Here is a 13,662-nt window from a genome sequence, read left to right as displayed (position 1 = left end):
CTAGGCATAATGATTAGCTCTGATATCTGTAGTTTTATACCTTATAATACCACTCCTTTGATACAGCGTCTCAAGATGGACTTTGAAAGATGGAAACACCTCCGTCTAACAGTTCCTGGCAGAATTAATTTGTTTAAAATGAAGTCTCTACCTAGATTGTTGTACGTTTTTCACAATTCTCCAGTATGGCTACCATTATCGCTCTACTCCAATATTGACAAAGATCTTAGATCTTTTATTTGGGCAGGGGGTACTCCTAGAATTGCCCTGGGCACACTACAACAACCCACTGAGCAGGGTGAGCTGGCAATCCTGAATCTATATCGTTACTTCCTTGCTAGCCAACTGGTTTACGTTTGATGGTGGTTTACCTTTAGACACTTCAACCCCTGTACTGTGCTGGAAGCTTCACCTCTTGGTTCGTATAAAGCCCTTGTGAACTCTATTTATAGACAGCCCCCCCACCCCCGGGACACATGCTTACAATCCCAATACAGACTACTCTGAAGGTCTGGCAGAGATAATTATCACTCTTTAACTCAGAAGAGGTGTCCTGGTCACCTAGGACACCACTTTGGAACAACCCGCTCATGCCACAGTTACGAAAATGACCTAACCCTAGTGAATGGGCAACCCTGGGTATATTAACCTTGGAGGATATGGTGGTGGAGGATAAAATAGCTACTTTTGCACAACTTAGATCCAAACACCAGATCCCGATTCATCTCAGGTTTTGTTTCTTCCAGCTTAGACACGCTCTTTGGTTTGCAGGATATAATGTTAGACTATGTACATCCCCGGTGGAGGATTAGGTGCCGCAGGAGATGTTGGCTAAACCATTATTCAAACTGTACAGACAATTGTTAACTGTATCTTCTAATAAACTTGACAGAGCCTGTTACCGATGGTCTCAGACTCTTTCTTCCATTTCTACAGATGAACATAAAGAAATGCTATCTGCTCTAACAGGTCCTTTGATGTCTACAAGAGACTGACTTTAAAAAAAAAACAAAAAAACTGCCTCCTACGCTTTTTGTAAGTTTTCCAGGCTGTTGCCATTTCCCCCCAGACACATACCATACTTTCAACACCTTTGTATAGGGTTGCTCAAGACTTAAAAACGTATGGTGTCTTATGTAATTTCTTAAAATCTACTAAGTGTCTCATTTTATACCATTGATGTTTGCCTACCTTTCCTCCATGATCGAATGGTTAAGGGGTCAGTATTGGGCCCTCTTTTTTTTTTTAATTATTTTTATTAATGACTTTATAGGGAGTTTACAGAGTATAATTTCAGTATTTGCAGATGATACTTAGCTCTGTAAAGTAATCAACACAGAGGAGGATAATGCAGGGCTTCACAAATTTCTGGACAACTGAGCTAAAAATCACGGACAGGCCAAAATTTTTACGGACACATTACAAAATCGTTGCCTGTGCACTGTGCAGTGTTCTAAGAGTGACTCACCAATCACATCTCCGCTTGTATCTTTCCCCCGCTAACTTAGGTGATGTTTTCTCTGATTAGTCATTCACTTTCCCTTTTTATTCTCTATCCAGCCCAGACCACTGTGACGACTTATTCCAGCCACGACTCTTCTCTGCAGAATTTGACACACAGACATGTTGGTTTCTCGCTTTTCTAGCACCCTCCACACCTATACCCTATCATCTAAACAAACTCATAATCCACAGTGTCCCAGACGTTAATAATGATCCCTTAGTGCTCGACCCAATAAAAGTGCCCCATCAGTAACCGTTCCCTTTGTGCCCCCTGTACATAGCGCCACACACATCACCACCTTTTAGATAGCGCCACACAACCCCCCTTGTAGATAGTGCCACACTGCCCCCCTTTGCAAATAGTCCCACACTCCCCCCTTGTAAATAGCTTCACACAGCCCCCCTTGTAAATAGCACCGCACCGCACTGCCCCGCCTTCTAAATAGCACCACACAGCCCACCTTGTAAATAGCTCCACACTGCCGCCCCTTGTAAATAGCACCACACCGCAGCCCTTGTAAATAGCTCCACACAGCCGCCCCTTGTAAATAGCTCCACACTTCCCCCCTTGTACACAGCTCCACTCTGCCCCCTATTAAATAGCACCACACTGCCCCCCTTGTAAATAGTGGCGCACAGCTCCCCCTTGTAAATAGCTCCACACTGTCCCCCCTTGTAAATAGCTCCACACTGCCCCCCTTATAAACAGCTCTACACTGCCCCCCTTGTAAATAAATCCACACAGCCCCCCTTGTAAATAGTGCGGCACAGCTCCCCCTTGTAAATAGCTCCAAACTGCCCCCCTTGTAAATAGCTCCACGTTGCTCCCCTTGTAAATAGCTTCACACTGCCCCCCCTTGTAAATAGCACCACACAGCTGCCCTTGTAAATAGCTCCACACTGCCCCCCCTTGTAAATAGCTCCACACTTCCCGCCTTGTACACAGCTCCACTCTGCCCCCTTGTAAATAGCACCACACCGCCCCCTTGTAAATAGTCCCGCACAGCTCCCCCTTGTAAATAGCTCCACGTTGCCCCCCTTGTAAATAGCTCCACACTGCCCCCCTTGTAAATAGCTCCACACTGTCCCCCCTTGTAAATAGCTCTACACTGTCCCTTCTTGTAAATAGCTTCACACTGTCCCCCTTGTAAATAGCTCCACACTGCCCCCCCTTGTAAATAGCTCCACACTGTCCCTTCTTGTAAATAGCTTCACACTGTCCCCCTTGTAAATAGCTCCACACTGCTCCCCTTGTAGATAGCTCCACTCTGCCCCCCTTGTAAACAGCACCACACTGCCCTCCTTGTAAACAGCTCCACACTGCCCCCCTTGTAAACAGCTCCACACTGATCCCCTTGTAAATAGCTCCACACTGCCCCTCCTTGTAAACAGCTCCACACTGCCCCCCTTGTAAACAGCTCCATACTGCCCCCCTTGTAAATAGCTCCACACTGCCCCCTTGTATATAGCTCCACACCACTCCCCTTTTATATAGCTCCACACTGCCCCCTTGTATATAGCTCCACACTGCCCCCTTGTAAATAGCTCCACACTGCCTCCCTTGTAAACAGCTCCACAATGCCCCCCTTGTGTATAGCTCCACACTGCCCCCCCTTGTAAATACCTCCACACTGCCCCCCTTGTAAACAGCTCCACACTGCCCCTTGTAAACAGCTCCACACTGCCCTCTGTTAAGGATCTGACAGGCACAGCTTCTGTATCCACGCCCATAGGTAATCAGTCTACACCTGCTTCTATGTCTGTGAGACTGACTCCATCTTCCACCACTCAGGATGGCAGGCTTAGGAGTGGGAGAGCCTATCACAGCCTGGCCAGACGGAGCTAGCTCCCGCCCTCTGTCTATTTATACCTGCCTTTCCTGTTCCTCCTTGCTTGTGATTCTTCTCTGTTGGTTTCCTGGCCCTGCTGCAGCTTCTTGAACTACTTGTCCCTGCTTCGTATTGACCCTGGCTTACTGACTACTCTTCTGCTCTGTGTTTGGTACCTCGTACACTCCTGGTTTGACTCTCCTTGTTCACTACTCTCCTGCTCTGCGTTTGGCACCTCGTACTCTCCTGGTTTGACTCGGCTCGTTTACTACTCTTGTTGCTCACGGTGTTGCCGTGGGCAACTGCCCCGTTTCCCTTTGTTCTGTGTTTCCTTGTCTGGTTGTCTGTCGTGCACTTACTGGGTGTAGGGACCGTCGCCCAGTTGTACCCCGTCGCCTAGGGCGGGTCGTTGCAAGTAGGCAGGGACTGAGTGGCGGGTAGATTAGGGCTCACTTGTCTGTTTCCCTATCCCTGTCATTACATAATCACAAGCCCATATACCTACTCTACCCTGGTCCCTCCCTCACACCACTATGGACCCCCTTGAAACCCTGGTTCAGCAAATGCAGGGTCTCTCCCTACAGGTCCAGGCCCTGGCTCAGAGGGTCAACCAGCCTGATGCTACCATGGTAGTGCCCCTCACCTCACCTCTTGAACCCCACCTCAAGTTGCCTGACCGGTTCTCAGGGGACCGGAAGACTTTTCTCTCCTTTTGGGAGAGTTGTAGGCTCTATTTTCGTTTAAAGCCCCACTCCTCAGGTTCTGAGAGCCAGCGGGTGGGTATAATTATGCCCCGGCTCCAGGAAGGGCCCCAAGAATGGGCCTTCTCCTTGGCTCCTGACGCCCCTGAACTTTCCTCCGTTGATCTTTTCTTTTTTGCTCTCGGACTCATTTATGATGAGACTGACAGGACTGCCTTTGCCGAGAGTCAGCTGGTGACCTTACGTCAGGGTAAGAGACCTGTTGAGGAGTATTGCTCTGACTTTAGGAAGTGGTGCGTAGCTTCTCGGTGGAATTACCCTGCCTTAAGGTACCAGTTTAGGTTGGGTCTGTCGAACGCCCTGAAGGACCTGCTAGTTAGCTATCCCTCTTCTGACTCCCTAGACCAGGTTATGGCTTTAGCGGTACGACTTGACCGACGTCTCAGGGAACGACAACGTGAACGTTTATGTGTTTTCTGCTCTGACTCCCCCATGATGCCTCCCGAGGTTCCGTTGCTTCGTTCTTGCACGGAAGACTCGGAGGTACCTATGCAACTCGGGGCCTCCGTGTCCCCCCAACAACGTAGAGAGTTCCGCAGGAAGAATGGTCTCTGCTTCTATTGTGGGGATGACAAGCATCAAGTGAACACCTGTCCTAGGCGTAAGAATAAGCAGCCGGAAAACTTCGGCGCCTAAGTGATCATCGGGGAGGTCACTTGGGCGCACAGGTATTTCCCGTAAATATGAAACGTAATAAAATCTTGCTTCCCTTTCAGGTCTCTTTTGGTGGTAGGTCTGCTACCGGCAGTGCTTTCGTGGATTCAGGGTTGTCTGCTAATATCATGTCTGTGGAATTTGCTATGTCTCTAGCTATGCCTTTGATTGATTTGCCTAAACCTGTCCCGGTAGTGGGTATCGACTCCACTCCTCTTGCTAATGGTTATTTTACACAGCATACCCCTGTTTTTGAACTCCTTTTTGGCTCCATGCATTTGGAGCAGTGCTCTGTACTGTTGATGCAGGGATTATCGTCCGATTTGGTTTTAGGCCTTCCCTGGTTGCAGTTGCATAATCCCACGTTTGACTGGAATACTGGGGATCTTACCAAATGGGGTAATGAATGCTTGATATCATGTTTTTCTGTTAATTCTATTTCTCCCCCTGAGGAGGTGAACACGCTACCTGAGTTTGTTCAGGACTTCGCTGATGTTTTCTTGAAGGAGGCCTCCGAAGTGTTACCTCCTCATAGAGAATACGATTGCGCTATCGATTTGGTACCAGGAGCTATGCTCCATAAGGGTAGGATATTTAATCTCTCTTGTCCCGAACGTGAAGCCATGAGAGAATATATCCAGGAATGCCTGGCCAAGGGTTACATTCGTCCCTCTACTTCTCCGGTAGGTGCTGGCTTCTTCTTCGTAGGGAAGAAGGATGGTGGTCTTAGGCCATGCATTGACTACCGTAACTTGAATAAGGTCACTGTAAGGAACCAGTATCCCCTTCCTTTGATTCCTGATCTCTTTAATCAGGTTCAGGGGGCCCAATGGTTCTCTAAGTTTGATCTACGGGGGGCGTATAACCTTATCCGCATCAAAGAGGGGGATGAGTGGAAGACTGCGTTTAACATGCCCGAAGGTCATTTCGAATACCTCGTCATGCCCTTTGGGTTGTGTAATGCTCCTGCGGTCTTCCAGAATTTCATAAATAAGATTTTAAGAGATTACCTGGGGGTATTTCTTGTAGTGTACCTTGATGACATACTTGTGTTTTCCAAGGACTGGTCCTCCCACTTTGAGCATGTCAGGAAGGTGCTCCAGGTCCTTCGGGAAAACAAACTGTTTGCGAAGACCGAAAAATGTGTGTTTGTGGTGCAGGAGATACCATTTTTGGGTCAAATCCTCACTCCTCATGAATTCCGCATGGACCCCGCCAAGGTCCAGGCTGTGGCGGAATGGGTCCAACCTGCCTCCCTGAAGGCGTTACAGTGCTTCTTGGTGTTCGCTAATTATTACAGGAGATTTATTGCTAACTTCTCGGTCATCGCTAAGCCTCTTACGGACCTCACTCGCAAAGGTGCTGATCTCCTCCACTGGCCTTCTAAGGCTGTCCAGGCTTTTGAGATCCTTAAGAAGTGCTTTATCTCGGCCCCGGTGTTGGTACATCCCAACCAAATGGAGCCATTTATCGTGGAGGTTGACGCGTCCGAGGTGGGAGTGGGGGCTGTCTTGTCCCAGGGTACCAGGTCCCTCACCCATCTCCGTCCCTGTGCCTACTTCTCCAGGAAGTTTTCGCCCACTGAGATTATTCTCAGTGGGCGATAGTGCCAATATCCTATGATATTGGCAACCGCAAACTCTTAGCCATTAAATGGGCATTTGAAGAGTGGCGCCACTTCCTGGAGGGGCTAGGCACCAGGTAACGGTCCTTACCGACCACAAGAATCTGGTTTTCCTTGAATCGGCCCGGAGGCTAAACCCGAGACAAGCTCGATGGGCGTTATTTTTTACCAGATTCAATTTTTTGGTTACCTATAGGGATGGGTCTAAAAATATTAAGGCTGATGCACTGTCGCGTAGCTTCATGGCCAGCCCTCCTTCGGAGGAAGATCCTGTTGTATTTTGCCTCCAGGTATAATCATTTCCTCTATTGATTCTGATTTAGTCTCTGAAATTGCTGCTGATCAAAGTTCAGCTCCCGGGAACCTTCCTGAGAACAAGCTGTTTGTTCCCCTGCAATTCCGGCTAAGGGTACTTAGGGAAAATCATGACTCCGCACTATCTGGTCATCCAGGCATCCTGGGTACCAAGCACCTCATTGCCAGAAACTATTGGTGGCCTGGGTTGCCTAAAGATGTTAAGGCCTACGTCGCCGCTTGTGAGGTTTGTGCTTGGTCCAAAACTCCCAGGTCCCGACCAGCGGGCTTACTACATTATTTGCCCATTCCCCAGAGACCTTGGACCCATATCTCCATGGATTTTATCACCGATTTGCCTCCATCTCAAGGCAAATCGGTGGTGTGGGTTGTAGTAGACCGCTTCAGTAAGATGTGCCACTTTGTGCCCCTCAAAAAACTACCCAATGCTAAGACGTTAGCTACCTTGTTTGTCAAACACATCCTGTGTCTCCATGGGGTCCCTGTCAATATTGTTTCTGACAGAGGGGTACAATTTGTTTCTTTGTTTTGGAGAGCCTTCTGTAAAAAGTTGGAGATTGATCTGTCCTTCTCCTCTGCCTTCCATCCTGAAACTAATGGCCAAACCGAGAGGACTAATCAGTCTCTAGAACAATATTTAAGGTGTTTTATCTCTGACTGTCAATATGATTGGGTCTCATTCATTACCCTCGCCGAATTTTCCCTTAATAACCGGGTCAGTAACTCGTCAGGGGTCTCCCCCTTTTTCTGTAATTTTTTGTTTAATCCACGGTTCTCCTCCGTTTCCCCTGGTAGTTCCAACAATCCCGAGGTAGAGGTCGTTCATCGGGAACTGTGCACAGTCTGGGCCCAGGTTCAGAAGAACCTAGAGGCGTCCCAGAGCATACAAAAAACTCAGGCAGATAGAAGACGTTCTGCTAACCCCTTGTTCATGGTCGGGGATCTGGTGTGGCTATCGTCAAAGAACTTGCGCCTTAAAGTCCCGTCCAAGAAGTTTGCTCCCCGGTTTATAGGGCCGTACAAGGTCATTGAAGTCCTCAATCCTGTCTACTTCCGACTGGAGTTGCCCCCATCTTTTCGAGTACACGACGTGTTTCATGCCTCCCTCCTTAAACGCTGCTCCCCGTCCTTGGCTCCCTCGAGGAAACCTCCTGTCCCCGTTCTCACCCCTGAGGGGGTAGAATTCGAGGTGGCCAAGATTGTGGACAGCAAGATGGTCCAAGGCTCCCTCCAGTACCTGGTCCATTGGAGAGGATACGGGCCTGAGGAGAGGACTTGGGTACCCGCCCGGGATGTTCACGCTGGGGTATTGGTCAGGAGGTTCTACCTTCGTTTCCCCAATAAACCAGGTCCATCTAGAAAGGGTCCGGTGGCCCCTCATATAAGGGGGGTACTGTTAAGGATCTGCCAGGCACAGCTTCTGTATCCACGCCCATAGGTAATCAGTCTGCACCTGCTTCTATGTCTGTGAGACTGACTCCATCTTCCACCACTCAGGATGGCAGGATTAGGAGTGGGAGAGCCTATCACAGCCTGGCCAGACGGAGCTAGCTCCCGCCCTCTGTCTATTTATACCTGCCTTTCCTGTTCCTCCTTGCTTGTGATTCTTCTCTGTTGGTTTCCTGGCCCTGCTGCGGCTTCTTGAACTACTTGTCCCTGCTTCGTATTGACCCTGGCTTACTACTACTCTTCTGCTCTGCGTTTGGTACCTCGTACACTCCTGGTTTGACTCGGCTTGTTCACTACTCTCCTGCTCTGCGTTTGGCACCTCGTACTCTCCTGGTTTGACTCGGCTCGTTTACTACTCTTGTTGCTCACGGTGTTGCCGTGGGCAACTGCCCCGTTTCCCTTTGTTCTGTGTTTCCTTGTCTGGTTGTCTGTCGTGCACTTACTGGGTGTAGGGACCGTCGCCCAGTTGTACCCCGTCGCCTAGGGCGGGTCGTTGCAAGTAGGCAGGGACTGAGTGGCGGGTAGATTAGGGCTCGCTTGTCTGTTTCCCTATCCCTGTCATTACACCCTCCTTGTAAATAGCTCCACACTGCCCCCCTTGTATATAGCTCCACACCACTCCCTTGTATATATCTCCACACTGCCCCCTTGTATATAGCTCCACACTGCCCCTTGTAAATAGCTCCACACTGCCCCCCTTGTAAACAGCTCCACACTGCCGCCCTTGTAAATAGCTCCACACTGCCGCCCCTTGTAAATAGCACCACACAGCTGCCCTTGTAAATAGCTCCACACTGCCCCCCCTTGTAAATAGCTCCACACTTCCCACCTTGTACACAGCTCCACTCTGCCCCCTTGTAAATAGTACCACACCGCCCCCCTTGTAAATAGTGCCGCACAGATCCCCCTTGTAAATAGCTCCACATTGCCCCCCTTGTAAATAGCTCCTCACTGCCCCCCTTGTAAATAGCTCCACGTTGCCCCCCTTGTATATAGCTCCACACCACTCCCCTTGTATATAGCTCCACACTGACCCCTTGTATACAGCTCCACACTGCCCCCCTTGTAAACAGCTCCACACTGCCGCTCTTGTAAATAGCTCCACACTGCCGCCCCTTGTAAATAGCACCACACAGCTGCCCTTGTAAATAGTTCCACACTGCCCCCCCTTGTAAATAGCTCCACATTTCCCGCCTTGTACACAGCTCCACTCTGCCCCCTTGTAAATAGCACCACACTGCCCCCCTTGTAAATAGTGCCGCAGGGCTCCCCCTTGTAAATAGCTCCACACTGCCCCCCTTGTAAATCGCTCCACACTGCCCCCCCTTATAAACAGCTCCACACTGACCCCTTGTATATATCTCCACACTGCCCCCCTTGTAAATAGCTCCACACTGCCCACCTTGTAAACAGCTCCACACTGCCCCCTTGTTTATAGCTCCACACACTGCCCCTCTTGTAGATAGCTCCACAATGCCCCCCCTTGTAAATAGCTCTGCACAGCCCCCCCTTGTAAATAGCTCCACACAGCAAACAGAGTGGAGAGTGGTAGTTGTAGCCTACCGCTACCACTCTCCACTCTTCCTAACATGACTCACCAAGGAGCCGAGGTGGTCATGTGACAGAGGTCCTCTTCTGGCTGGGGTCGGTGACGGCCCAGGAGTGGACCAGTCCAGTCACCTTACCTGAGTCACCTGACCTCATGTCGCTGACGTGAGATCAGGTGACTGGATTGGTCCATTCCAGGCACCGATCTGACTTGGCAGCATATTTTCAGATTCCTCTGTCAATCGGAATCTGAAAATATGCCAGGCCGCGGCCTTTGCACTGTGCATGTACATTTTGGCGCATGCGCAGTGCAAACTTCCGGGGGAATAAAGAATAATCTCGGACAGGACTTTTTTTCTGCCGGACGCTACGGACGGCAGAAAAAAACACACATTTACGGACAGTTGGCAACCCTGGGATAATGTAATACAGCAGAGGGATTTAAGGAAGCTGAGGATTTGGATAGAGAAATGGCAAATGAAGTTTAATGTGGATAAATGTAAGGTTATGCACTTGGGCCAAGGAAACAGATTTTACAATTATGCATTAAATGGTAAAATACTGGGTAAAACTACTACTGTAAAAGATTTGAAGATATTGAAGACAGTACATTTACCTTTAGCAACCAGTGCCAGGCAGCTGCTGCCAAGGCAATTAAAATCATGGGATTCATCAAAAGAAACATAGATGCTAGATGACTAGAACATGGTTTGTCTGTATATAAATGACTAGTCAGACCACAGATGGAATATTGTGTACAATTTTGGCTACCTGTGTATAAGAAGAACATGGCTGAACTAGAACAGGTGCAAAGAAGGGCGACCAAGGTAATTAAGGGAATGGGCAGTTTGCAAGAAAGGTTATCAAACTTGGGGTTATTCCGTTTAGAAAAAAAATTGTTTAGGGGCGATCTATTTACAATGTACAAATATATAATTGGACAGTACAGAGATCTTCCTATTGATCATTTTACACCTAGACCTGTAACAAGTACAAGGGGGCATTCTCTACTTCTAGAGGGAAAAAAGGTTCCACCATCTTCACAGACGGGGATTCTTTACTGTCAGATTATGGAACTCTCTGCCACAGGATGTTGTGATGGTTGATTCTTTGAACAAGTTCAAGAAGGGTCTTGATGCCTTTCTTGAAAAATATAATATTACAGGCTATGATTACTAGATTCTGTAGATGGGACGTTGATCCAGGGATTTATTTTGATTGTCATATTTGGAGTCAGGGAGGAATTTTTACCATAATGAGGCAATTGGCATCAACCTGATGGGGGTTTTGCCTTCCTCTGGATTAACACGGTAGAATTATAGGTTAGACTTGATGGACTTGTGACTTTTTTCAACCTTATCAACTATGTAACTATTAATGAAAAGGCATGATCTCTTTTTGATGACTCAGAAGACATATACATGGATATATTACTAGCATTGCCTAGGCTTGTTAGTTAAAATCACTAGTCCAGGGTTAGGCTATCTGCTATACCAAAAATGTATGTTATTTTTCTTTCCATTGATATTTTTAAATAAATCTTCAATAAATAAAGATTATACTAAATTCGGTTCAATGGCCAGTACCGATTATTTAGAGATGTGACACAATTTAAAAAGGATATTCAATGTTTTTAATTTTAAAATGTGCAAGCCTTATACCATAAATATTGATAAGGGCCATATACAGTAATTTATGCTCTCAGGTGTAGTCACCCAAAATACATACTCAAAACTCTTGCTGATCATACTTAGATCTGGAAGGCTGAAAGACTATATGAAAAGGACTCTTCAGTTGGGTAATCTTTTGGCAGCAGCTCTTTTGTTTATACTATTTTTGCACATCTCAGTCTGGGCGAGCTTTCTCATTTTGCTAAATACATGGCGCTCATTCACATTAATTTGCAACCACGTAATATGTGATCGCACTAAGTTTACCAGATTGGGACCTGCTCTTTGCAGTATCTATCTTCTCTTGCTAAATAAGGATGGCTGCCAAGTGGGGAATCCCGCTATGTCGTCCATATACTTTAATAATCCCAGGAGGACAACCCCATTAACTTGACATATGGTAAACAACAATGTTTGAGGTCATACATGGTGCTGAAATAACTGCCATTAGACCTTGAAAAAAATGCTATGATACGATGTTCTACCCAAGTAATTTTTAATGCATGTGTTTTATTTTTGCAGATTTTTCCTGGACTGATTCTTTCTGACATAAAGCCAGCCAAAAGGATGAAATTCAAGACTGTCTGTTATCTCCTAGTTCAACTCATGCACTGTCGTAAGATGTTCAAGGCGGAAATCCCTTTTTCCAATGTAATGACTTGTGAGGATGATGATAAGGTAATGAAAATTAGTACAAGCTACTCAATATATACGACAGGTTATATTGTACATGTATTTTTATATAGAGAAATAGTAAATAGTATAGTAAATAGTTTGTTACAGATGGCACTTGATATTTTAAATATTTCCTTGCCCAACTTAAAGCTCATCTGTGAAATATGTTGATAACTATAGAGAATTGAGTAGAATAATACTTGACTCTGGGACTAACTTCTTGATATGCAGCCTTGGAAGATCTGTTAATGTGTATAGTGATTTTCAGAAACTATGTATATTGCCTTCACCTGTCGCCCTGCAATTTGCAGGAAAATGGTCACAGTTTTATTATAGAAATGCCTTTGTAATCTTTCAAGTGACCAATCTGTTTTAGATGTTTTCGCAGGTTTAACAAGTGTCTACTGAGCAAAAGGACAGCCTTAAATAGAAATTCATGTGATTAATTTATAATGTGAAATACCTAGAAAGAGGGGGTACACAAAGCTTTTACATTTCCAAAGCTGTTCAATGTGGCGCTACATTTCATGGATTCAAGATTTACTGTACGTCGGCCCCGCATGGCAGCAGGGGCGTAGCTAAAGGCTCATGGGCCCCAGTGCAAAAGTCCTTCTTGCCCCCCCCAACATCTTTGCCCGCAGCTTTCATCTGCATCGCCAAGACTCCTAAGTGACCCAACAATGCAGCGCTAGCAGCCAGGGGCATGGCTAAGGTCTTGAAACGTCAGGGGCAATAACCCCAATACATATGCCCCCCCTCAAACGAAATGTATGTGCACATATTTTTTTGTGTGTTTGTGTTTTTTTACAGGTTCGGTTGTTGGACTACTTTGGATTTGCAGACTACTTTGATGACGGCAGTTTTATTATTCTCAATAAAATTGTTAATGAGGGTTTTGTGGAGTTTTTATATTTCGATAAATTATTTTTTCTATGTCCTTTTTTTTTTTTTTATGTCCTATTTTTTTTATACTTTATTACTACCGCCTTAGTAATAACCCTAACCCTAACCCAGCATCCATTACTAAGGTGGCTCTTAGTGTTAGCCAGTGAAAAGGCTAGCACTAACCCCAATTGTTACCCCGGTAGCCACCGCCACCACCGGTACTGGGAAGAGCCTGTTGTAATTCAGTATCCAAACATCTGTAGTGATGGTCAGGCACTGGGGCGGCTGCAGGCTGGTATTATTATTCCTGGAAAGGCCAGAAACCGTGGCCCTTCCCACCCTGGTAATGCTACCCTGCTGCTGCTATGTTGTATCTGGCTGGTTATGAAAAATGGGGAGGACCCCACATAGTTTTTTCCAATTATTTATATTTTTTTTAAATATGACGTGGGGTTCCCCCATTTTTTATAACCAGCCAGATATAACATAGCATCAGGCTAGCATTACCAGGGTGGGAAGGGCCACGGTTTCTGGCCTATCCCAGTCTAATAATACCAACCTGTGGCCGCCCCAGTGCCCGAATATCAATACAGATAGTCGGGTATTGGAACGCACCTGGCTCCTCACGATACACCCTGGTGGTGGTGGGTACTTTGGTAATAATGGGGGTTATTGTAAGTCTCTGCACCGGCTAACAGTAAGCCCCACCTTAGTAATGGATTCTGTCAATCAGACATTGAAAAAATATT

The 13,662-nt window shown here is 46.7% G+C and overlaps 1 protein-coding gene across 2 annotated transcripts in view; it reads left to right on the top strand.

Annotated features, from left to right (window-relative positions):
- Positions 1–13,662, top strand: part of ADCY1 (adenylate cyclase 1) — a 763,759-nt gene that overhangs the window by 507,430 nt on the left and 242,667 nt on the right. For both annotated transcript variants that reach the window (XM_075827013.1, XM_075827012.1), the window contains one exon: positions 11,876–12,031. In XM_075827013.1, the coding sequence (XP_075683128.1) occupies positions 11,876–12,031 (156 nt within the window). The remainder of the gene's footprint in view (positions 1–11,875; positions 12,032–13,662) is intronic.

Source organism: Rhinoderma darwinii, chromosome 5, assembly GCF_050947455.1.
Source record: "Rhinoderma darwinii isolate aRhiDar2 chromosome 5, aRhiDar2.hap1, whole genome shotgun sequence".
In the NCBI taxonomy this organism is placed as follows: Eukaryota; Metazoa; Chordata; class Amphibia; order Anura; family Rhinodermatidae; genus Rhinoderma; species Rhinoderma darwinii.
The sequence above is the reverse complement of the archived record's forward strand: the minus strand, read 5'-3'. Positions and strand labels throughout refer to the sequence as shown.